General features: G+C 40.8%; 2 protein-coding genes across 16 annotated transcripts in view; one reads left to right on the forward strand and one right to left on the reverse strand.

Moving 5' to 3' along the window:
- Positions 1-10,884, reverse strand: part of si:dkey-92j12.5 (multiple PDZ domain protein) — a 39,904-nt gene extending 29,020 nt beyond the window's left edge. For 3 of the 4 annotated variants that reach the window (XM_039793752.1, XM_039793058.1, XM_039792412.1), the window contains exons 1-16: positions 10,617-10,883; positions 9,642-9,736; positions 8,600-8,766; positions 6,629-6,853; positions 6,277-6,345; positions 5,919-6,041; positions 5,398-5,481; positions 4,588-4,695; positions 4,332-4,434; positions 4,050-4,141; positions 3,391-3,604; positions 3,000-3,074; positions 2,304-2,383; positions 1,904-2,050; positions 447-632; positions 80-241 (exon numbers count right to left, since the gene is read on the reverse strand). In XM_039793752.1, the coding sequence (XP_039649686.1) occupies positions 80-241; positions 447-632; positions 1,904-2,050; positions 2,304-2,383; positions 3,000-3,074; positions 3,391-3,604; positions 4,050-4,141; positions 4,332-4,434; positions 4,588-4,695; positions 5,398-5,481; positions 5,919-6,041; positions 6,277-6,345; positions 6,629-6,853; positions 8,600-8,766; positions 9,642-9,654 (1,848 nt within the window). In that variant the 5' untranslated portion in view covers positions 9,655-9,736; positions 10,617-10,883. Of the gene's footprint in view, positions 1-79; positions 242-446; positions 633-1,903; positions 2,051-2,303; positions 2,384-2,999; positions 3,075-3,390; positions 3,605-4,049; positions 4,142-4,331; positions 4,435-4,587; positions 4,696-5,397; positions 5,482-5,918; positions 6,042-6,276; positions 6,346-6,628; positions 6,854-8,599; positions 8,767-9,641; positions 9,737-10,616 lie in introns of all 4 variants that reach the window. The other variant, XM_039794027.1, reaches the window with a different exon arrangement.
- Positions 10,885-12,099: 1,215 nt separating this feature from the next.
- The window catches only part of adgrl3.1 (adhesion G protein-coupled receptor L3.1), a 111,849-nt gene continuing 97,539 nt past the window's right edge, over positions 12,100-26,409 (forward strand). For 10 of the 12 annotated variants that reach the window (XM_039794557.1, XM_039794913.1, XM_039794738.1 and 7 more), the window contains exons 1-2: positions 12,100-12,684; positions 23,303-23,383. The gene's annotated coding sequence lies outside the window, so the exon portion shown is untranslated. The remainder of the gene's footprint in view (positions 12,685-23,302; positions 23,384-26,409) is intronic. The other 2 variants (XM_039794824.1, XM_039795078.1) reach the window with 1 other exon arrangement.

Consider the following 26,409-nt stretch of genomic DNA (forward strand, 5'->3'; position numbering starts at 1 on the left):
ACCCAACACTGATATTCTTAGACTGCAGCCTATTCCAGTCTGTTCTATTTGTAGAAAGGCTCAGGGGTATGTCTCTGACCTGGTAGTCCAGGATACTGAAGCCCAGTCCCGACTCGCCTTTCTCCAGCTCGACCACATGAGCCTCTCTCTCCCACATGGCCAGAGGAGGTGACATGGGGGGCACGCCACGCTTGGTGATGTCCTCAGCTGTAGGACAGGGAACAGCACAACCCTGGTCCAACTGGGACAAGCACAGGACAGGGAGGACAAAGGGAAGGAGATTGATTTTTACAAGAGATGAGCATGGCATGTGGCATTTTTGAGTGTAATTTCAAATGCAGAGGACGTATAACAATTCTAATGTGGTTTATAGTGTTTTAGGGGAATAGATTTAAACACAAATGCTTAATCCCTCCATACATCCGGTCTTCAATGTGTGGCTTCACCTTGTCATTGAACTCAGCCAGCAGCTCTTTCAGGGTGAGATGAACATCATCGTCATCTTCCTCATCACTGTTCGGAATTGCAGGGGGTACAATGTGAGAGCACACCAGGCAAACACGCATCGGCAGCTCCTTTAGAATATTGACCACCTCCTTATGTGTCTCTCCAATGAGAGGGATCCCATTCACCTGTCCGGAAGATACACAATAAATATATAGTGTTTCAAAAATAGATATTCCTAAGGTCAGTGATTGGCCGACTCAAACTTTTGGCTTTTGAAATAATACCTGAGAAAACACCGTTGTGCTTATTATCAGAGGTTAAAGATGCAATATATTAAGATTTTCTCACATGAAAATAACAATGTTGAGCATTGGACGTTATTGTACATGTATGTCTGTCTAACTCTCATCCTATGACTGTGTATGAGTGTTCATGACTAAATTAGAGTGCTTATTATGATGAGCGATACATGTCGGCGTGTGAACTTGCCCAGTGGAGGGGGAAGAGGGAAAGCTCTAAATTTACAGTACCAGCTCAAATTAATTTTAGCGCTGCTAGGATCCTGTTGAGGGTGCGCAAACATGACCACATCACCCCCATCCTTAAATCACTCCACTGGCTTCCTGTCTCACTCAGGGTTGAGTACAAGGTCTCCCTCCTTACCTACCAGTGCATCCATGGTGAAGCTCCCCCCTACCTCAAGGAACTCCTTACCCTACAGACCTCAACACGTACCCTCCGATCTGCCTCAGCATATTTTTTGAAACCTCCCAGGACAAAGCTCCGTACAATGGGAGATTGGGCTTTCTGCTCAGCTGCTCCCAGTCTGTGGAATGCTCTCCCTGACCACCTGAGGACACCACAGACTATGGATGCTTTTAAACGTGGCCTTAAAACCCACTTTTTTAGGAGAGATTTTGAGTGAACTCGTCCCCTTTTCCTTATTGTTTTTGTTTCATGTCATTCTATTCATTTATTTTTATTTTCATGCTCTCCATGTGTTTTTTTTTTTACTTTTTTTTTTAGTACTATCATGTAGCACTTTGGGATTTTGCGTAAATATAAAGTGCATTACAAATTAAATGTATTATTATTATTATTAAATGCACAGAGGTACACATACTCACACCCACCTTCTTCTGTTTCATGCTGTACTTGAAAATGTATGGCGTTTACTGGTGGTGTTTCAGATATGTGTGAGACTTTAAAAATGCAATATGCCTCCCATTCAAGGTTAATGAGAACAGGTTATTATCACTAACTGCTGGAATGAAAGGCAGAAACATGAAGGAAACTATGGTATGAACTGTGAGCTTTTTCATTAATCATCACGTACATCCCACATATGTGTCAGAATAATCAGTCTCTCACAGATCATATCTTATTCCACTTTAAATTAGGTTTAGATGAGGTGAGTTGGAGCAATTAGCTGAATGGATCCGTATCAGTTGGTTACCTCCAATATCTGGTCTCCATTGAAGATCTTGCCGCTTTGGCCAACTGGCCCCTCAGGTAAGACGGAGCACAGGTAGTGATGGCCCGCCCGAGCCTCCAGACTGATGCCGAGGCCACTTGTCTCATTGAAACGCTCCACCTGACACACCTAAAAGAGTGGTGTGAAGTTGAGCAGTGGGAAACAAATAAAGAGAAGCAAAGTTTAGTGGGTAAGAAAGGTGTGGAGGGTAAGTATAGGCATCACACTGTGAAGTAGGTGGGTTTTTCTTCTTTAAATGGGTAATAACATGTAAATAAAATGATAATTTAGGTATTTAGGTATGTACAACATTAATATTTTTAGACAGCGTCTTTCTATACATGTTATATCTAATACTTATTTTATTTACAGAGAGACATACAATAACTTCAAATCGCTGTCCAACTGCATGTTGCCACCTCTTCCTCAGGTCTTCTTCCTCAGCTGGTGTCAGTTTCACACCTGTAAAATGTGCGCACATACAAAGGCAATCACCCTCTTCTCACATACACACACACATTCCTCTTCATGTTTTCCCTAGCCCTAGGTGATCCAATTAATAAGAATGGAATCCTATTTGAAAACATCCCTTCGGCTGTTTTATAGAGTGAAAAGAACATAATTATCCTTGTGGCACAGCAGGATGTTAACCACAACCACTCAGACAGGCGCACACATGCATGTACGCACACACACACACACACACGCACGCCCACACGCCACACACAGGCACAAATGCTACATATTCACACCCACCATCTTATGATTTCTTGGCAACCTAATGTTTTCTCGTTCATCTATTAAAGCCTCACAGCAATCAGGGCTTCTTTGGCTGTGCTCTCTAATCAAGCCCAAAAATCCTTGTCTAAATAAAGCCATACATGCAGGCGGGGCGGGAGACAAATCATCTGGAATGAGCTGAATGAGTTGGATAAACACATGCCTGAACAACACTATAAATAGGCTCCAATCAAAAAGCATGCTTCCTTGCCACATTGCCATTTCCTGAGCCCAATCAGCATATCAGACTAAGTCCCATGATCCAGTTCCAGACTGCAGCATGGGAAGGGGAGCTTACCATTTCTGGAATTGTGTCGGGGTCGTCCATTGGCATATGCTGCTCGACGGGAGATTTCACGCAGCGAGCAGATTCCTAGGAGACGGGGAAACACGTTTTGAGCACACATGCAGGGATCCAAACACGTGGGAATTTACACACTTGAGTAAAAAAAAAAAGATCATCTGTGCAAGCAAGCATAGTTCTAGTTTGATCATACATCAGAAAGCTAATTTGGTCATGATTTAACCAGACATTAGTCAGGTAGCACCTGTAGATGATTACTTGCATACTAAGTTTATGTTAGTGCATACTGTCAAATCTCATGTTCTCCATTTGCTCAGTTAGTTCACAACCAATCCCCTTATGATACCACTGAGCCAATATTTTCCCCTCTCTCAGCACAAAGCACCTGTCTCTTGAATCTTGTTGAGGCCCAGTCTGTAGGGATTGCCCTCGTGGAAGCTGTGGGAGTGTCGGAGGGGCTGCAGGGGAGGAACTGGGGGCAGGATGTGACTCAGACGTACAGCCTTCCTCAGCAACCTCAGTCTGACCAGGGGACTCGTCCTCCTCAGCACCTCCATGGCACGCTGCTCACTGCAGCCCTGCAGACTCACCCCGTCCACCTGAGAGAGGGGACGAGAGATGCATCAGTAGGGAACAGAGCCAGGATCAAAGCACAGGTATGATGGAGACAGAAGCAACATTTTTGTGGATGGAGTAGATGGTATGGAGGAATTGTACAGGTAAATTAAATGGGGAAAGTTAAAAAATAAATCAATAGTAATAAAAAAAATAAAATAAATAGAGCAAGATGGAAAGCATAGCTAAAAACAACAGATGATGAAAAGATGGATAGGAGTAAAAGTAAAAATAGAAGAATTCCCCTTCATCAGCTTAAAAAAGACCCTAATTGGTTTGTATGGAACTTCTAAAAGTTGCAAACTGCGCAGATTTTGAAATGCTGAAATCGTTAAGATTCAGCAGAGAATATATTTGAAACAACAAGGTATTTGTCTTCAGAGAGCACAATAAAGAAATGCCATCTGTTGTGTTTTTAGTGGAACTCACCGATAGGATGATGTCTCCAATGTTGATGCGTCCATCTTGATCGACAGTGCTGCCTTTCACTATGCTCTTCACTATCACACCAGCGCTGTAGACTGAGGAAAGCAAGATAAATTGAAGGAAAACTTAGCATTGATTGTGTACATGTAGCTCTAAACTCACACATCAGCAGTGATGCCTTATTACAATACGGAGGTATTATTAATAATTTTGTTATTATTTTCCCAGTTTGTTTCCATCAACTTAGCTTGGAAAAAGTTCAAACTTGATACAACGTATCATTACCTGAGTTTAGGTCACCTATGTAGCTAGAAATGGTGAAACCCAGGCCCCGACTGTTCTTAGTGAACTGCACACTGAACTCATAGTCATCATTCAAGTCATTGAGCTGGAAAGAAGCACAGACAGTAAAAACCTATGAACCTTTTTGGGGTTTAGGGAATAACTGTATTATACATTTAATGCCACTGATAAGCCAATTACTTTACATAGAAAGTTTGCCACTCTTGACGCACACACACACACACACACACACACAAACCTTGCCATCCAAGCTGTCCTGGCTGAGGACAGGAGAGGAAAGGTACTTGTCCTTGGTTATGTCCCTGGCGATGAGCAGTTTCACCTTGGTACCAGCATTTCGCAGTACCTAGGCCATGTGGTCATTTGTGAATAGATGGAAGTGAAAGTGTGTGATAGTTAATAAATTAGTAACATAAAAAGAGAGACAGCTGCCCTGGAAAGACAGTATGGCATGGAGCAGGATAGCCCCGTTTAAGACTGTCTCATCCACTGCATGGGAAACAGTCCAGGATGATTCCATAGAAAAACTCAGGGAAGCATCTGTGCGATGCTCTGATAAAGCATAAATCTCACCTTTGTGTTGCTTCTCCAAGTAAGTTTTCTAGTGCAACAGCTTCTTTGCCTCATTTTGGTGCGCCAGGCTGTAATGGGCTCATTACTGCCCCCTGAGGCAGGAGGGGACAAACACCCACTGGTACTTCAGTGTTGGTGAGAACCGCAGTTGCAGCCACAAAGGGCAACAATAAACCCATTTCACACTCAAAACCTTCAACAAGCGAGAAAAATGTCAGATTTATGCTTTATCAGAAGGGTTTTCAAACTAAATATTTTGGTTTTACAATAAAAAACACTCCAAAAGAGGAGCACACATTATTTCCCTAAGCTTTTCTATAGCACTGTGCGCTAACAGTGGAAACACACAGTGACTGGGTCGGACTCAGCTGTTATTTAAACAGCAATTACATAAAGCATTATCATTACAGACAAAAACCTAGGGTGAAGAAAGCACTTCATCTACTTTTGTAATTTCTTTCAAATGTTTGCTCACCTGTGCCACCTGTTCGCTGTTCATACCCGCCAGATCTGTATCTCCGATGCGCAGGATTTGATCTCCGCTACGCAGGCGCTTATCCTAGGGACCCCCATTACAACAAAAACATATTAGTGTGAACTTTGTTAATATTTCTTAATACATTCTGCAGATTCTACTAAACACACTGCATAAGATAAGATAAGATAAGATAAAACTTGCTGGGGAACTGCTGTGGAGCAGTTGCAAAACAGAGATGGAAGAGTGCAGATACAAAGAGTGCAAATGCTCAAAAGACTAAGATAACATAACAGTAGGTGCAAAATGTAAAAAAAAAACTAGATAACAGTAAGGTGCAGTACTACATTTCAAGATTGAATTGATTAATAGGATAGGTTTTTGGAAATGCACTTATTGGCTTTATTGTTAAGAGTTCCACTCATATGTCTGTAAAAAAGCATATTCCCAAAAATGTTGAACTAGTCCTTTAACTAGCTTCTTAAGGCTTGGCTTTGCAATTGATTCGCAGGTGGATTTACCCGTCCAGCAGCTCCACCAGGAAGGATGGTCTTGACCATGACTCCTGTGCTTCGCCCTCCTATGATGCCAAAACCAAGCCCTTTCCCATCATTGGCCAGCTCTATCATCTCCACATGGCGCCTCTACCATGGCAGAGGTCAGAAGAAAAGGGAGGCAGAAATGGTAGAAGAGAGAGAGAGAGAGAGAGAGAGAGAGAGAGAGAGGAGAATCTATTTTAATTAAACCAGTATAAAAAACTAGGTGAAACACCATTAACAAGTTGAAGTGCTAAACCCGTTTGATTCCCTTGTTTATCTACATACACAGACACACGTTTACCAGCTCTACAGTAACAGCTCACATGTAAGCCAACTGTACCTCATGAGCAATAGCAGACAGGTTTCTCCCCATCGACATGGTGCGGGAGATTCGAGGGGGAGTGCAGTACTAAAAAATAAATGTCATGTGTAAAATAAAAGCAAATCTGAAATGACATCAAGTTAGCTGCGCTGCCTCTTACGATCAGCTGGAACCCCTAAAACAATGTAATATCCAACTGTGCTTGAGTTTTATAATTTATTGTAACATCATCAAATGTAAAATGTGACATTTGGAATGGTGATGTGTTACATTATATACAAATATATGCGGTTGGTTGATAGACTTAAAGGATATTTTGCTTCCTATTACTCCTAAATTACCTCTCATTTACGAGGGGTATTTTACGTACTTGGGATTCAGTTTGAATGCAGTTGTCTGTGTAGATATCTACGAAGGACAGATCCTGTGAGCCAAGAGAAGAGATGCTGCCATCCCTGTGGATGGATCTGGCATTGCTGGGCCTTCGGCCCTCCATGGCCCATGTGTAAGAGTCACTGTGGCTCAGCGTCTTCAGGTCCAGCCCCATGCCCTGGCAGGGGCCACAGTTCATGGACACTGATTTGGAAATCTTCCCCTGGTAGGATTGAGAGAGCAATACGAGATGGATAGATAGGACACATGGTGAGATGGGAGGAAGATGATAAAAGTGTAAAAATGGTGCAAGTAAAAGAGAATTGGTTGGGATAGAGAGAGAGTAGATGAATGAGAAAATGATTAGGGGAAGGGGAAAGGAGAAAGAACGATTGGGAGGGAAATGAATGAGGGAGATAAAGAGATGGGGAAATGGATTGATGGAGAGGTGGAGACGTTAATTGAAAAACGAGATATGGAGACAGAGAGGAATAGGATGAGAGAGTGATGGAGGGAAATAGAAAGGATAAAAAAAATTGAGAAAGGAGAGTATTGTGATGAAGAAATATGTGGGAGGGAGGGTGAATGTGTATTAACCAACAGAAAAAAAAGTGCCGAAAGATGTAGCAGAGAAGGAAAAGATAGGAGAGCAGGAACACAAGAATCTGAGATGAATGCTCCTGTTCAATATTGCATAGCCACAAAACTGAGTTTTGGTAGACGCTCATTTCTGATCGGTACACTATGCCATTCTAATAACTTTGCCACCCGTTAAAATAGCAGTAATAAAAGAAAGAACACTATCAAAACACGTATAAGCAACTTCACACTCACACTGATTGCACTTCTTAAGTCTTAATGCTCTACATACAAAACAATTCTACAAAAAAGAATGTGAACTAACAAAAAGTGTGTCAGTGTCTGTCCTAAAAATCCAGAAACCATTGACATGATCCAGTGCCATGTTTTCTGGAATGCAGAGATGTTAAATGGCTACAGGATCACACCACACAAAGCTAATGTAATCATGCTTGTATGTGTAGACTGTGGTTCTTATAGTGTTAGCCTATTACAGTACACCACAACAGACAATTACGAAGCAATGATGATTACAGCCGACAACTGTGGTGGAAGGAGTACTCAGGGCCTTTACTTAAGTAAAAGTAGCATTACAACAATGCATTACAAGTACAAGTAGAAAGAAGTTAGTTTCAAAATATACTTAAGTACCAAAGGTATAAGTGTTCATAATGCAGAACAGCCCATTTCAGAATAATGTTATTGGATGTCATTATTGATGCAGTCATGTGTGTATTACTTTAATGTTGCAGCTGGTAAAGATGGGGGTAATTTGAATTACTTTATATACTGCTGGGTAACTTAGAATTTACCCCCAGGGGTCAATAAAGTTGTATCTTATAATAATACATCTAATAATACATCATCATTTATTTGTTGATTATATTTTGTATTTTTGATCTCAATCTGCAAACTAACTAGCAATTTAAGTCATCAAATAAATGTAGTGAAGTAAAAAGTACAATATTTGCCTTTGAATAATAGTGAAGTAGAAGTATAAAGTAGCAGAAAATGAAAATATTTTACTTAAGTACAGTACTTGAGAAAATGTACAATAAAGTGCCTTGAACCCTCCACACACACACACACACACACACACACACACACACACACACACACACACACACACACACACACACACACACACACACACACACACACACACACACACACAAACTCTAAAGTTATGACAATCTTACAGATGACTTCTGCAAACTCCTCAACATGATATTTCTTCATTCCTCCCTCTCTCTCTTGCTCTCTCCCTCTCTCTCATTCCCTGGGATTTAGTGGTAAGCTTAGGTAAGCTGATTACTCATCTAGTTTGGTTCCTGCATTCAGTATTTTGGGAATGGTTCAGACTCCTTCGCCACTCATGCTCACACTGTACCTTTGCTGGGGGCTTCCGCTGAGCTTGCTGTAAGCTGAGTATATGATGGAACAGGGGGCTCTGCAGGACAGTCTTTAGCAGGGAGAGTTTCTCCTGTGTGGGGGCCTCTCCTCTCTCCTTCAGTTTGGCTTGCAATCTCTCCACAGCTTCCAAGGCACGCTGAGTATCTGCAGAGAAATTGTATACCATTCAGAAACAGTATTTCTACCATTTGGCTTTGTGTAAGTTTCCACATGTTGTACTGTAGAAGCTGCTGTGCGACCCTGACACATCCTCAGACCTTTGACAATAAGCTATGAAATGTCAATAATCAACAGGGAGCGGTGGGAAAATAAAGGAGACTTCTCAAGTCTTTCTTGACTTCTTCTGTCAGCACTGATCAGTGTGATGAATACTAAAAACAATCGTGTGTTTTTTTGAAGGTTTAAGTGAACAGGAATTGTGCTTGTCTAAAAAAAATCCCTGAACAGTGGCTGCTAGATTGTGAGATTTTTCAATGCCGACGTTTTTCAAATGGCACATTCATCTCTTCTGCTTATTTCCTCATTACGTTTCAAACTGCAGAATATCTGGGGTTCAACTGGGGCCAAAAGCTCAGCAAAATGTTCCTTTGCAATAGGGCTACACAAAAACTGTATCAAGAAACATAAAGATAGAAGATATAGTACTATAGGAGGATATGCTATCCATTCTGCAACACTTAAAAGCAAAGGCCAAAGCTGAAATGTTGTGTCAGGTCATATCGCCCTTGTTTATTTAGTGAAACAGGAGCTAATGAGCACAAGCCACAATTGCAGTAATTGTACGTGGCAGAAGGTTAAGACCCTGTAAACTCTTCACCAAAGAGTTTTGACTACCGACCAGACTGTGAGTCCTGTGCCACCTGCACATGTGACTATTCCCTCCTGTCTGGCTGCAGATACCATAGCCGACACCTTAATTGTAAGCCTGTGATAATGGCGGTCGTGGGGGGTGTTACTGAGGTTACTGAAAAGGGGTTTGTCTTTTTGCGCTACATCTGCAGGTTGCTGAACACACTTACCCATGATTTCCATTGTAGCCTGACAGATTGTTTGGATAAATTGTGTCTTTGTGACTTTCTGTCTCAGTTACACGTCATTCATCTCTGTTTGGCACCTGTAACATGAATAACAACAACAAAACAAAAGTTTTCTGCTTTGAACATGAACTTGTACAGACCCTGTCTATTTCCATATATATTCCATTTATGACAGTGGTTTTGTGAAAGTTGACTGCTGTTGAGTGCATCTGTAGAATAAAAGTGCCAAGGTGAGGTTTCTCTTTGAAGATATATCCACTGTTGATACACTTTCATTAAAATTATGGCAGAACATTTTTCTCCCTGCTCATGTCCAAAGGTATAATTAGTGTACCAATTTATATTGTACATCTGTTCTGTAGCATGTATCATTTCACCTCTACATCCTCTCTTCCAAGGCCTGTGCCACGCCTGTTTGCAAGAACCTTGCTTGTCAACTAATGCTCTTTAGCAGGATTTAAATCTCCTCCAAAAGGCTTTAACAGCCAGTGATGGTAATTAACAGCGACACATGGCCTCCCAACCATTCTGACTGGAGGGGAAGTCTGTATAGCATCAAAGCATGATACCAATGACATGATTTGATTTGCAAAACGATGGGCTGTAAATGACAACGTCTCATCTGAATTAATTATGAAAATAATTAGGAGGCATTGATAGACGTAGGGGTATCGCAGTATACAGTATATGCTCTTCACGGCAGCCTAATGAAATCTCTATCTTCAACCTGTTGATATTAAAGCAATACTGACTGCTTCAGAAGAAAAGGAAGTCATTACAGATGAATGATTCACAGTAATTGCGCAGGCCCATTAGCTACTAATTTGACGTGTAATCAACAAGTCAGTCTGTTAATTTCTTTAAAAATGACCCGGGCACATTAGAGCTATCACTGTGACGAACAGACGGACATCGCTGGCAGTTCAGAATCGCTTGTTTCAGAAAGCCTCATCTCACCTCCATTGCAGCGCCGGCGGGCTATCAACAGGTCCCCACTGAGCTCCAAAAGCACAGCACATCCACCTCCTCCACCAGTCCGCAGGGTCAATTTACCAGTACCGAATTCCAAGAATGAGACTTTCCTGATGGGACAAGTCATAACAGCTTATTGAGGGACTGCAAGATATCAAGAAGCAAGCTGCGCGCTTTATTTTCCAGCATTGTGTCCGCGGCTCGTGAGCGCTCCGTGCAATGCGCATGTCACCCTCTGATCTTCAGGCACAGAGGGTTCATCCCTAATGAAAAAAACAACTAGCCTCCAGTAATCCTGTAATACATGTCAGTGGCACACCATGCAAATAATGCTTCTGGATAATACCATGGCGACTCCAAACTCATAGCTATCCTACACAGTTCCTGTCCCACACCTCCTCATGAAAACATTATTGCAAATTAAAGAAAAAACGTGTCAAAAGATGTGAGTCGGCTATATGTTATTAAATAAGCTACAGGCTTAGATATTAAGATACCACCCAGACTGAATTTAAAATCTTGTAGGCCTGTGTCTACATGGAGCTAAACAGTGGGATACACACTTAGATTTGTAGCCTTTATTATAATTCACGCATACGGCCTGGGATGAAATAGGCCACAAAATGCTTCAATTAAGAGGCTAATTTTCATGTTTGATAGGCTTTTTTTTTTTAAATAACATTTTCGTTGCTGCTATGAATTTGTAATTTCCCCGATTTCAGATCTGCATAGTAGACCCGGGCAAACCGTTTAAAGCAGAATTATTACAGTCCACAATTCATTTCTGTTTAGATTAGCCCAAACTGGAGTCCAGGGACCATAACAGGTCATTTAATTCTGGGAGGTTGCGAAGAGCCTAAAAGAGGACTGTGGTTTTCACGTTTGTTCTTCTTTATTTAGATGATAATGTGACAATGGGCGGAACTATTGCAGCTGTCACCCTTAAGGTACAATTATGCAATCATACACCAAGTCATGCCTAAAAAACAAAAACACCTCTCAGTTGGGGATTATTGATGTCATATCCAGTGGTGGCTCTAATCTAGGGGTGCATGATTCAGAAAATGTCACGATTCGATTCAATATCGATTTTCAGGCTCAAGATTCGATTCAAAAACGATTCTTGATTAAAAAAAAAAGATTAACAGTATGAATCGGTAGAGCTTGAATCACGATTCCAATGTGAATCGATTTTTTTGCACACCCCTACTCTAACCCTTTCCGAGACAAGTTTGGGAACTCCTGTGTGTTTTTCACACAGCAGGTGGAGCCCTCGCTCCAGAGTTTTAGGAGCCAGATCCAGTTCCATGTTTTCCACCAGATACCCCACTTCATCTCTCCCTCTTTCTCTTTCTCTCTCTCTGCATCCCCCAGGCAGAAATCATCACCCCCTCCCCAGCCCTCCTCCACCCACCCTAAACTCCCCGCCCGCCTGCAACGCTCCTTTCGCCGGGCTGCGCTCGATCAACCGAGCATCCACCGCGCCTCCAAATTGGTTTGTCATTTCTGACCCCTCTCTCTCTCTCTCTCTGTTGACCACGGTCCTCTGCTCCGCTGCGCTCTGCGCCTGTGGACTTCAGCAGCAGTCAGTAAGAACATAACGGCAGCCGAGAAAGATAAAGAGAGAGAGAGAAAGAAAGGGAGGGAGAGAGAAAGGGAGGGAGAGAGGACGGGATACAGACATACGAATAGAGAGAGATACGCCTCTGTCCTCCTCCAGCACTCCACTGGACTCAGTGCATTTGGACGGACGCGATACCTCCTGTGTGAGCGCTGATCGGGATACTAAGCACGCAGCTATTGGTTTTATTACACCCTCAGCTTTATATCCATCCCCTCTTTCGGTAAGATTTACCACGTCGTTTTTTGCGGCAGCAAGAATTAACAAGGAGTCGAGGCGCCGATCAGTGAAATCATTTATCGACTGGGAAGATATATAAGACCTACGTCCTGGGGACTGTATGAAAGAGCGCAGAAAAGGTTATTCCTGACTCCTCTGTGCGCTGGATGTGTAGGCTACATATGCGCCTATATCGCTGCGACTGGTGATACGGTAAGGATCCACTCTTTATTCCTGCACAAATTATGTAGTTTTTTTTTTTTTGCAGACATCGCTGGTGAACGTCGCTAAACCTCTTGGCTATATGTCAACCCGCGTCTGACACTGACCTGCACTGAAAGCTATATGGCGCTGACTTTGGTTCTCAAGGATGCCAATGGGAATGTGGCCTGCGATTATTGTAGGCTACTTAAGCGGCGCGGAAACTGGCCCTAATGGAAGGGGGTAACATGTAATATAGTTCGCGTGTACAGATGATGGTCCAGCGACTTGTAGCTGGATGGGCGTCGCTCGTGTGTGAGCTGGCCCTTAGGCAAAGTAATAACCAAAATGATACCCATTACATCTCCGGAAAATAATCAGTGCAATCATATTATCCCATGACGGCTCCTCGGCCAGGGTGTACACATAATTGTTATTCTGTGGCCGCGTGTATCTGCCTCACTGCAGGGCGCAATGACAAATCACACGCTTTGGCATGATGGATGTCAGATAGACTAAAGTCTTCACCTCTCCTGTTTTTTTTCTTCTCCTATTTTATATAGCTGTCATTTGTGTGTATTGGAATGCAGTTAGCTTATTGTGTACGGTGCTGGGTTGTCAGCGGCAGTCTAAGATCCACAGTAAATCCAGCTGCTCTGGAAGAAACGGAGAATCCGACCGGCCAGTGCACCCCCCTGGGTACGTCAATCATGCGGATTCATGAGTGAAAGCTATGGCTCTTATTTACAGTACAGGCCCCCGGGGTTGCAGATGACCTTGATGTGCTACTGAAAACTACAAGGTTGCACCGAATTTTTCCGATTTTGACCTAAACTGAAAAGAGCACCATGCTTCAGATCTGTGTGGCCATAGATGTACATTGCACTGACCCTTTTGAATCACTATACTCTTAACATCCAAATAGCAAACTGCAAATACATTGTGTGCAAACTGTGTAGAGCTCACTGTTCAGTGTGACATAAAGGGCGGATGTCGCCACGTCAGGTTGGAGTGATTGACTCATCCGTCAGTGCTGCAGGTAAGAAAAGTTATTCCCCTGAGCAGGTGGGGAAATGGTCAGTTTAGGCAATTATCTGTTTCTGTGTTGGATAAATTTGACGTAGATTTGCTTCACTGCCATTTTGGCAGCATCTGTTAAAGCACAGGCCTGTCTCCAAGGAGATTATTATGTTTGTGGATGAGATGAATATCACTAGGTCATCTGTCATCAGTGCATCTGTTGTGTCTAAGTGATCATACACGTTCTTGCGTTTGTTTGCCAACTTGGTTATATTCTAAATGTTTGAGAAAAGATGTAACGTTCCAAAAACAATCTTCTGTTTTGCTGTTCAAATCCTGCAGTTAGTGGTTGTACGTGCTGGACAAGTTGTTTATTTGTTTTTAAACGTGAAGAAAAAAATGTAACCTCAACAGTATTCGTGTTTTGCTGTCCAAACTTACGATCTGCTACAGTGGATGTTTTTGGTTTACTTTTCTGACAAACCTCTCTGGAGGGCCGCAGGATGTTTGCCAGACATCAAACCAGGTGTGTCAAAGAGCATCTTGGGTCACATTAAGCAATGGCACCCACACAGCACTAATGTTGTCAAAGCACCTGAAGCTGTGTAATCTGCAACAGCAGCAATCAAGCATTCTGCTGACAGTAGGTCTATCTGTCCTCCTTTCATTTGGTCACTAAGTCATTTCACTTGTTATGATGCACAAGAAAAACAAAGCTCTTTGTTGGGAAAGCTGGGTGCAAGTTACGACAGTATTTGGATTGTTCGTTGACCGAGGGCCGACTTTCTTTGTTTAGAGCTGTTGATGTAACACAATATTTGGTTTGGATTTGAATGGCGCCAAAAAAACAATAGCTGACCCTGCAATGGAAGCAGCCTGTGATTTAAATAAAAGATCATATATTAAACATCTTGTGAGCATTTAATCCTTGAGATTATGAAAATATACTTCGGCAGACAACATGATCCATTGCAGACAGACAATAACCGAAACATATACACATTTGTATATTAAGACTAGCAGACATATAATCAGTCTTCCAACAAGTGGAACTGCTTGTTGCTGAAGTCTCTATTTCCACCGTCTAGGGTTATTAGAGAGTCCAACTTCAACACTTGTGCAATTAATTCTGTTTAGTGGGCACATAGAACCTAAGGGCTGATTTCCCTAGAACCATTTTAACAAGTGTTGTCCTAAAGAATTTGCAGTTCCTGGGATCCAGTCCTCTATTTAGTTAATTTATGCATAGCACGGTAACGGATAAGTGTGTCAGAGCCTTGTAGATAAACAGAAGGTGGTGTTTATTGTGCTCACAGACAACCAACCTTTCTGCATAAATAAATTGTCAGTCTTGTGGCTTAAGCTGTGAGGAAAGACAAAACAAATCTTAATGCGGCAATGATAATATTAAGTTTCAATGAAGGCAGAGCCGTTCAATTTGACTGCTCTGTTTCCTAATGCGATGATGATTCACATTTCTAGTCTCCCCTCTTCCCCCTAACCCACTTTATTCAGTTTCCTCATTCAAGAATTTTTTTTTTCTTTTTTTTTTTTTTTTTTTTTTTTTTTTTTTTTTTTTTTTTTTTTTTTTTTTTTTTTTTTTTTTTTTTTTTTTTTTTTTTTATTTTTTTATTTTTTTTTTTTTTTCTTTCTTTTTTTTTTTTTTTATTTTTTTTTTTTTTTTTTTTTTTTTTTTTTCTTTTTTTTTTTTTTTTTTTTTTTTTTTTTTTTTTTTTTTTTTTTTTTTTTTTTTTTTTTTTTTTATTTTTTTAGTGTTTTAAGGGGTGAGTGTAAATTGTTTTTTTTTTTTTTTTTTTTTTTTTTTTTTTATTTTAAAGGAGGAAAATTAGTAAGAGGTTTTTTTGTTTTTTTTTTAGGTTTTCAATGGCTCAGTGTTATGTGCCCTAGAATGCCCTCCAGAGATAGATGTCTTACTCTGCCTAAATATGGATCTGTTGGAAGGCTTTCTGCTTGAACCACCACGGCCTATTATCTGTCTGTATTTTTGGGACGATTGGAGGAAATGTACACTGTTGGCCTGACTGCTCATGCCTTCTTTTAACTGGGATGTTTGTGCATATCACTGAAAGGGATATCATAATGCCGTTCAATGAGTATTGCATTGTTTAGCAGTAAATTGTAATCATACAAGTAAACAACGTAAGTAGAGCTGTGATGCTAATCAGCAATGGTTTTGAATCACTGCTAGATACAAATTGTTTAGATTAGGGGATTGACAGAAAATGAATCAGCATTAATTTTATAAGCAATTATTAAGTAATTCTTCAAGCAAAAATGCCAAGCCTTCTAAATTCTGAAAATATGCTAATATTTTGGGTTATTCGACAGTAAATTGAATATATTTAGGTTTTGGAGTGTTGTTTAGACCAAACAAAATGTCACATTGGGCTTTAGGAAAACGTTTTTCAAAAGTTACTGATAATAATAATTTTTAGTTTTTTTCTTATGACATACTCCTAAAAAAACAGCTACAAGTAGCTAAATCAAAGCTGTTGAACAGTGTGAAAAGTCCTTAAAGGTTTGATTGCATCTTGTCTTTAATCAGCGTTTTGTAACAGCCAAATTAAAGAAGCCTGAGGACCTCAGGTTGTGATCCATCTCAGACAGAATAAAACAATATTGAGAAATCAATCAGTGTAAATTAGTTCTGAAACTGCCAGACATTTATTAGGACATCAAAATCGTGCCAATGTGTTGATGTCTTTGGCTCTTCCCTACTTTGTATTTCTTGCTACTTTCCTGCCATAAAAATCCTAAAGAGAACAAATATTGAATTTAATGAATTGGCCACCGTAACACTAAACACACGCTGATGGCTTGCACTTCACCAGCTTTTCCTTTGCAGTGATAAATCTTAGAGGCTTAGGCAGCTAAAATCAATGTCATTCTTAAATACAGACTTTAATTTGTTTTGCCTTGACCAGTTGACCAGTCTCAGTCTTTAATTTGTTTCTTAGGCAGCCCTGAATATTTCATGTCCAACTTTATGTCATTATTGACTTTTATTTATTGTGGCTTTAGCTTGCAAAACACCTTGCAATACAAGTTTTGAGGTGGGCTATATGAAGCAAAGATGAAAGTTATTGTACCATTCTGAATTGCCAGTGCACTCCAGGAGGCTGTGAGTGGGTACATTTATGTCGTTTTTTTCTGTACAATTAATCTTGGTAACAAATCAAAGAAAGATGGCTGTGTAACACCATTGATTTATAAACTGTTCATCTTAGCCTGTCTATCTAATTTTGACATAGACCATGCTGTGCACAGTTTTTATAATAACATTGTAAATGTTGCAACTCAAGCTGTGAAACACAATACAATGTGTACTGTATGTCTACAGGCTTCTTCTTTTATTCTGCAAATGGCCTTTACTAGCTACATGTTTAAGCAGCTGCTTTCTATGTTAGCTACTGTATTGTCCTTTAAAACCTCTCACTCACTTGTTCTTTCATTCGACACATCTCCTGTCCACACTTCACTTCTGTGCCCTTCACCTCCCTGTGCCCCACTCAAAGCTGTCACCACTCAATAGAAAACACACACACATGCATGCATTTCTTTCTACAGATACTCTTAACACACATCAAGGCGGTACCCATCAATTACCACCAGTCTTTCACACACACACACACACACACACACACACACACACACACACACACACACACACACACACACACACACACACACACACACACACACACACACACACACTTGTATGCTAACACACGTTAAGCTCACACACCCACAGTGAGCCACACATAGACATTGCCTGCAGCTGTATATTTAGTGACACACACAGTGCCATTAGGGAGATGAATGGAGAATCAGTGTACAAGGCTAGAGTGATTGTAAGAAGCTCACTCCAAGGTCTGCCGATTATTTTGGTCTCCGCAGGAAATCATTTACAATAGCCCTTACCCCCTCCTCTCCTCTTCCCAGTTCTGACCATTTAAACAGTGTGTTGCTATGTGTGTGTGTGTGTGTGTGTGTGTGTGTGTGTGTGTGTGTGTGTGTGTGCGTGCGCACCGTGCATATGCAAGTCTTATGTCAGTCACCACAGTATTAATGGGGAAATTCTTTGCTGTGTTGTTTGTGCGGTTGACTTTAGCGTGCTGAGGAGGCCTTGCTTGTTTAGAGAATGGGGTGCTTGGAAATGAGTCATACACAATGTGATGCAACACAGCGGAGCAGATTTGAATTATGGGGCAATGAACAATGAGGTCATCACAGGGCTGGGGGCATAAATCTCCCAGTGCCGTGGTCTAACACAGCATTTCTTATCAATGGAGGAAACTGCAGCAGGATTTGAAAATGCAGTATTGTTTAAGAGACCAATTCAACGTTGCAAATAAAGGCCTGGGTTGGTTGACTTCAGTGACTGAGACAATGGAAGGGGAATTCTGGTTTAATTGCAACGCCATTGTATTTCGAGTACCGCTTACTTCAACTAACAACAGTTGCATATAGCACTCCAGATTATTTGCAGATTGTTCATCTGTTGCAATATTTCCTTTCCACCCAGCTTTTCAAATGCTTGCATGCCTCTTAAATCCACCATACTGCATCCAATGATATTTTTTCCATATCTTTTCCTTCTTCAGCAGATTGTCCACAATCAGCGTCTGCTGTAATACCATCATCCCCAGGCCCCTCTTAAATTTCCTGCTTACTGGGCTTTTACTTTAACTGCATTACATACATCTTCCACTCCCTGCTCATCTGCTTCCTTTCAGCATAAACCAGGCTGAAAGATCTAACTCAAAGTGCTTTGATGCAGCTGGCTGTTTGATGGTAAATTAAAAAATAATAATAATAATAATATTGTCATTTATTGTGCCTGTTCAGTGGCACACCTGTGATCTTGATTAATATCGAATGGCGTTTTCATTACAAGTCTTTGAGAGTGAGAATATGTGCCAGGGAGTATTGATCTGGAGCTTAGTTGATGGTGCAGTGTGATAGGCTGAAGAAGGGGCGAGGATGACTAGATGGTTATGCTTGATGGAACAAAGATATCAAGAAATGTAGAAGTGATCAATGGCTTAATAATGTATGTTTACATCATTTGTACTGTTTTGTGTTTTTCCCTTATGTTATCGAGCTGACTAGCCTTGTGTCGAGTGTAAATATAGCACCTAACTGCCTAAGGTAAAATCCCCTTTGACTGGCTGGTGAATAATTCTGTGTGAGCACGGTGCTCAAATCTGCTGGGTTACTTTTAGCACATTCACAACGGGGGTGACTCTAAAATAAACTGCGTGGTTCAGTTTCTGCAGAGGACGTTACAACTCATTTGAGATAAAAACGCCATGCCCCTGTGGCATGTATCAGCACCCGTCAATTTGTCCCAGACGTATCTTTCACATTTTGCAATAAAACCATTTTACCACCGCTGTGTTTTTGCAAGGGAGGCTGATAGTGTCACACCAAGATAGATGAGTACCACTCTGGCCTATGGGCCTGCAATAACTTACATGGACCACGTGTCTGTTTACTAACCATGTAAGAAATTGTATGCCTGCTCTCCTGCAGTGTGCTTACGTATTTTTTTAACCCCCTTGATTGGCTCTTGCTTAGACGGTATGATAGATGGGACGGTATCCATCACATGCTTCAACATAAGAGGGAAAACCTTTATTGTCAAGTAAGGGTGTGCTGAAGCAAGCCTTTGATAAATGATATTTGGTATTTTAAAAACCAATCTTTGTGTAAAACCCATGTGAAGCAATTACTATAAGCTAGTTTTATGGGTATGATATATATATATATATATATATATATATATATATATATATATATATATATATATATATATATGTGTGTGTGTGTGTGTGTGTGTGTGTGTGTGTGTGTGTGTGTGTGCACACATATTGAAACATCTCATTGTCCGGGGTTGAGTACAGTTGATTACAGTTCAACGGTTCACAATCACCGGACAAATCAACCAGTTTTTTGTTTCATCATGTACACCTCCTTTCCTAACCCCCTCCTTCCATCTCTCTTTATCTCTCTCTCTCTCTCTCTCTCTCTCTCCCTCTCTCTCTCTCTTTCAAAGATTTATGTAGGGCACACAGACAAGAGTCTTTAATTTTACGCCTGGGTAGACCATCTACACTATTGCTCCATATTCTCCATGCTTATATCGAATCTGTCGAAGCCCAGGGGGAAAATTGTGGTTTTAACATGAACATATAGGGGACTCCACCCTTTAAAGGAAGTGCCATGAATATGAAATCATAAAAACCAAGAGGCATCAAGACATTTCTGGTGTCTTATGGCGCAATCTGTTGTTTTGAAGCATAATTACAAAGAGTTATACATAAAAAAAAAAAAAATCATAAAAGCATACTGTGGAGTCATGCTAATTACATACAGCCGGCTCATGAGTAATGGGGGTGACATGGGACATCAATGCAACCACTGCCTCTCATAATAGAAAACAACATTGTTTTACTGTGAGAAAATGGTCAGCATCTTTCATGTGAAATATATTTACTTTTTTTTTCTTCCAGGAAGACATTGTGCAGTTTAAAAAAAAGTCTTTCTTCTCCTCATCACGTCCATCCATTGTTCAGGCTAAGCCACTTTCCGTCCAGAACCCTGTCGCTCAGCACCACTCAATAGTTCTTACAGTAAGCATTCACCATTTTCCAATCTAAATCTCTTGCCCTCTTCTTTTCTCCACTGCTGGATGCTCTCAGAGGAGCCCTCTCGCCTTTATTTGATCTTGCTTCTATTCTGAACTCACATGGTGTTTAAAGTATGAATGAAGGATGTATGTAGGAAATATGCAGGTGGCCCTTGCAGATGCAGCTAAATCATTGAAAATTGAGCTGTGTTGATATCAATATAGCCATTATTCAAACGTTGACATGGTTAGCAACTTTGTTGCAGCAGCAAAAAAATTTAAATTTAAAATAATTAGAGAAAGAGTTGTGTCCTACAGTACTAGTCTATTTGTCTACATTGGTTTCACCACTTTCAATTCTATCATCAGAAGACAAGAACCTTGATATGGGATGATTGTGCAAAAACCTGGATTACATTTAGTGCCACTGTTTTCAAAATTACTTCTTGTAACAATATCTGTGCATTGAAACTACGGTATAGTTAGGGATTCAGTAACTAAAGTACCTGGTTAAGATTAGGAAAGGTTGTGTTAACAATACATGCTACACACCCATCTTCATCCTGACCTTAATATCCTTACTTTCCACCTCACTGAAGGGCAAACTACATCCTGCATTGACACTGCAATGTTACTGTAACACTGGTGATAAGATTGCGAAGTATGGAATTATCCAATATGAATGTAATTCCTAGTGATACTGGGCTGGTGTGTCTGTAGGCAAAATTAAACACTTGTTTCGTCTAGTTGCAGCTAGAGATGGTCCGATACCATTTTTTGCTTCCGGATACCAATTCTGATACCTGAACTTGCGTATCAGCCGATACCGAGTACAGATCCAATACCAGTGTGTCATATATTTTTATTATGTTTTAACAACTGTATACTACTATCCCTGTATGTGGATAGTAGTATGTGATCTTATTTCTATTTTTGTTGTCGGTCTGGCTCAGGTTAAACTCTTTGTGAAACATGAACAAACACAAACAATGAATGCCACAGAACTTTCTTTTATTATCCAGTTTGACAGTCAGTTATAACGGAAAAAGAACATAAGGGCTTTATTACGTGGTATCGGATCGGTGCATTAACTCCAGTACTTCCCGATACCGATACCAGCGTTTAGGCAGTATCGGAGCCGATACCGATACTGATCCGATACCGATCTCTTGTTGCAGCTTTCAAGACGGTTCCTGGAAAGCTGTTGACCTGCGCCTTCTGACAGCAGAAAAGAGAAAAAATTAGGATTTAACAAAGAATTCCTCTTGAGTGATGAAACAACCGCTTGATACACCGCTGATGTATGCATGGACTTTTGCAATGCTGCACCAAATAATCTTCTCTTTTCCACTTGTTTACGTAAATGAGTCTAATGAAAAAGCCCATTCCCCACCTAGTTCCCGCTCCTATTACAAACTTGTTTCGTCACCACCTCGCCTGTGCATCCAGACCTGTTTCTTTTCCACCTTTCTTCCTCCATTCCTCCTTCATTGATCCCTCCATTGTTGACCAGCGCTGTGTGAATAATGTATACCGTGTTCTGAGAGAAGCGAGCAAGACATGAATGAAGGTGCTGTATACTGTAGGTGGGGGAGCTTAGGGTCTAACTTATTTCTCGCCAATACTTTGTTGCCTCAGGCAATTCTCCTGAATTGTAATGCATGCATAGACATATAACATTGGGGGTTAACACTCATTCACATGCAGACCAATGAATACATGCAAACACATGCATGTACATTAACGCAGTACAGTGAATCCATCTTTTGTTGATTTGCCCACCCAACCATATAGATATTGCTCATGGCCTCCTGTACTGGCTAATAGAACCAATTACTGCACAACACTCTTTATGGATATGTGTGTGTGTGTGTGTGTGTGTGTGTGTGTGTGTGTGTGTGTGTGTGTGTGTGTGTGTGTGTGTGTAGTGTGTGTGTGTGTGTGTGTGTGTGTGTGTGCTTGTGTCCGTGTGTGCGTGCCTATTACAATATGTTTATGCACTGGTTTTTGTGTGCCTGTGAAAATCTTGCAAAGCACGCAGAAAAAGACTGGAAGAGAAAATTCAAGGCCAAACATATATATGTGCCCCCCTCTCCCCAGTAAACAGCAAAACACACACATAAACTAGTTTGCATGCCAAGAGGAGCACACAAAGCCATGTCCAATGTCAGTCACAATACACACTCACATTGAGATTGTCCCTGGTGAGATGAGGCTGCAAAATGTACCCTCAAGTGAAGTAGGTTGGGGAGGGTGCAGGTGAAGAGAGAGCTGGAGAGAGAGATAGAGAGAAGGAGTTTCCAAAACAGAAGGGGAATATTGTGAAAAAGTACACAGTGATGAGAAACAGGGAAACATGCAGAGGGGAAATAGGGAAAGGAAATAAAGGCACAAATAGAAAAAACATATAAGAGGCATTCTAACTGTGAATAAGTACCACTCTGCACTGTACGAACAGAGCTAACAATTTCCCTTTCTGAAAAGTGTCTCTGGCATTTGGCAGTGAAATGTCACCCATATAAACCAGTTATCATGGCATGTGAGAGCTTTTTAGCTGTAAACTGCCAGCGAGCACAGATAGACCATTATAGACTTTGATACCCTGACACTTAAGAGGTCATTACGAGGCAGAGCGTGCGTGTGTATGCGCAGCACACAGACACACAAACACTAAACAAGCAATCACGAGCGGAAGTGGCTGGTGAACTGCCTGGTTCATGTGATGAGTGGTGGGTTATGGCTATTCACACAATGTTGAGGGGGTCGTTATTCACATTGCACCTCACATTCACTACATATTATGGCTATCTGTCTCTATTGTGAAAAATGACAGGGGCTTCAGTTCCCTGAGCTTGAATAACCCTTCTCTCCCTCTGTGTTTCTGTCTCTGTCTCTCTCTTTCTTTGCCTTTCTGTCTCTCCCTTTTGCTCTGTCTCCTCTTTCTCTCTGCCTCTACAGGACTAGGATGTCCAGCTGCCATTGAGATGTGATTCTCTGGGGTTTCATTTCCCTTTGACAAAGCAAAGTACACTATAACAGGTGAGTCTGAATACACAGAATTTCACCCTGTGGTAATTTTAGACATATTTAACAAAGGGTGTTGACTCAGAATGCATTCTTATTTACAACAGGCTTATTTAGGCCTAGGGAATAGTCACGTAAATGTATACACACACCTGGTGTGCTGTTTTTGCCTACTCTACAGTATGCATTATGCTTTTTTAGAACACAAATATGACCCAGCGTTCTCCCCAGAGATCTCAGTGTTCCATCTGTGCCAGGGAGTGCTCTAATTGGCCCGACAAATGTGTCCTCTCAAACTGCTAATCCAATCAGATGTGACCCACCGAGCTTCAAAAAGAATACAAAACAGCATGCAATACGCAGCAAATGCAACAACAGAATACAGTAGAATGGAGTTGAATAGAATAGGTAGTGCAAAGCTGCGTGCTGTTAGCCCCAGAGAGTATAAAACGGAGCACAAAATTGAAACAAACATCAAATTAATTGCAATCAGCCTGCTGTTCTTTGAACACATCGACAGGAGTTAAACCACAAAGCCAGACCTTCATCTGCCCATGAAGCCACTCGCTACAACTTATTTACAGTGTATTTACAAGCTGAGCCGGGCCTGTAAAATGTCGAATTTACGAGCTCCTTTTTAATTAGAAATACTGTCTCCTACAGTTAGGCTGATGAATTGCACATTCAATTTATTGACACTAGAGGAGGGTGCAGTTCTTGGGTATTGACAGCTAGTCAGAGTATTCCGGTTGACATCAGTTTTTCAATGAGAGGAGAAATATGTGGCATCTTTGCTGTATAAAAACCCTGAGGCCATGTTTTAATGTGGGATCCTCTTCTTAATTAATTAAACAGGCTGAGAGTAATGTGAATGAGGGCTCTTTCTTTCTCTCTCTTGCTCCTTCAATGTGGTTTAGCAGTTCACTATGTAGTTAGTTAAGATTTATCTATTTCTTGGCAAGGTCATTTCACTCAAGTGTTCTACCACTTTAATAAAATATTAAAATAAATACACAAGGACATGTATGGGACAATTTCAAAATGTCAGTTGTGGGTATCTAAAGGTCAACTAGTTTGCAGATAGGCATAGTACTTTCTCCTGAATTTTATTTTTTTAAAGGTTTTACAACAGAGGTTGTGTCATTGTGGTTAATTCTAATAATGTTTTTTTGGTATGAGTTCTTTTTAGCTTGAAGCTAAATCATTTGTTCATCCTTATTATATCTATGTTTTCTTAATTTTAATATACTTGATATAACCTTGTGAATGTGGTGAGTTTGTGTGTCCATTTGAAATGCACTTCCTGTCCAGTGTGTGTCACCCTGCATGCCTTCCTTCCTTCACTCTCATATGACTCTGAATGTTTGCTTTGAAATCTAATTCTGTGATATCAGGGCTGCATTTTGTTTTTATTTCACTGTAACAATGAGTGAAAAGAAAGAACAACAGGAAAGGGGATATATCATTCTTCATATGGGGGATGTGTGGAACAGGTGTTTCCCGCTCCACATGCACAAACACACAACCTTCATTTACCACAGTACTAATGAGCGTGCAGATTGAAATACAATTTGTATCAGTTGCATTGGTTAGACAACGATTACATGTAAAGTGAGTCACTCTGCAGTACAGGGCAGATACTGTATACTGCAGATAAATGCGCATCTGGACATAGTGCATTCATACAAAATGTAACACATACTGCAAATGAAAACAAAACAAAATCGTACTTGTTAAACTGACATTGTGTAAAAGTGGTGATGAATGATAAAAAACATACAATTCTTGTTGGCATAAAACAAATACAAGTATGGCTGTAGCAACCCTTACACAAATTACACCTGATGGCACACATGCACGCACGCATGCACGCACGCACGCCTTTGCCCCCTGTTGCCACCCCCCATGAATACAGGCTTATTGTCTTATAATGTGACATTTGCCTTGAGTGGAGAGGCCTTTGTCCTAAGACAATAGAGTCCATATTGTAAACCATGCCAGTCAATGCCGTCCACACAGCTGCCAGAGAATGGGTGCAGATTGTTCAGGGTCCAAGTTGAAGGCTTTGAGGCAGGCACTTGTGGCGTGTGTGTGTGTGTGTGTGTGTGTGTGTGTGTGCCTGTGTTTTTTTGTCTGTAATGTTTGTGTCTGTAAGAAGCCTGTTTTCCAGAATCAGCAGATGGGCCTGTGCAATTAGACTCAGCCTTCTTCCCTTGTGTGCGCACATGCACATGTGCACACACACACACACACACACACACACACACACACACACACACACACACACAAACACACACACACACACACACACACACACACACACACATGCACGCATGCACGTACGTAACAAGCATACACACAAACACACCCAGATCTGGGCATGAGGCAAATGTCTCTGAAACACTGGATCTGGAAGATACTGTAATGGAGGCGGACATTGAGAAATGACAATAGAGTTGCCAGGGTAACCACGAAAAACACTCAAAAAGTTAATCTACTTAACTACCTATCTATCAATCAGGGCTGGGTGATAAATCAATATTGTCATATATTGACTTTCAACAGAATCATATAGCGATGATATGGACATATTCTGTTGTTGTTCAAGTTAATTATTATGAGCTGTAATTAAAAACTAACAAAATTAAATATTTATTTAAGTGTTTGTTTTGCACAAATGAAGCCGACCTTCAATTATATAAATGGGGTGGACATAATAATAGAAACACTTGTCAGTATAATGCACAGCACCACAAACTACATCTGCCAAAATGACCATGCAGTTCAAACAAAAATTGAACATTAGAGGTTAGGTGCACCTCAATAAACTGGCAACTGAGTGTATAAGTGTGATTATTCTTGTGTTGTTTTCAGGACAAAGTCTCCTGTATAGTAAAGGTTAATGATTCCAAACAAGCTACAATTAAAACATTAATTTGAGTAAAGGTTTTTGTGTTACACATGCAAAGTTGTCATGCAGTGTGTAACAGTGAAGCACAGTTCACTGCTTTGAACATTAGTTTGATCAATTAACATGTGAA

Source organism: Perca fluviatilis, chromosome 1 (assembly GCF_010015445.1).
Source record: "Perca fluviatilis chromosome 1, GENO_Pfluv_1.0, whole genome shotgun sequence".
Classification (NCBI taxonomy): Eukaryota; Metazoa; Chordata; class Actinopteri; order Perciformes; family Percidae; genus Perca; species Perca fluviatilis.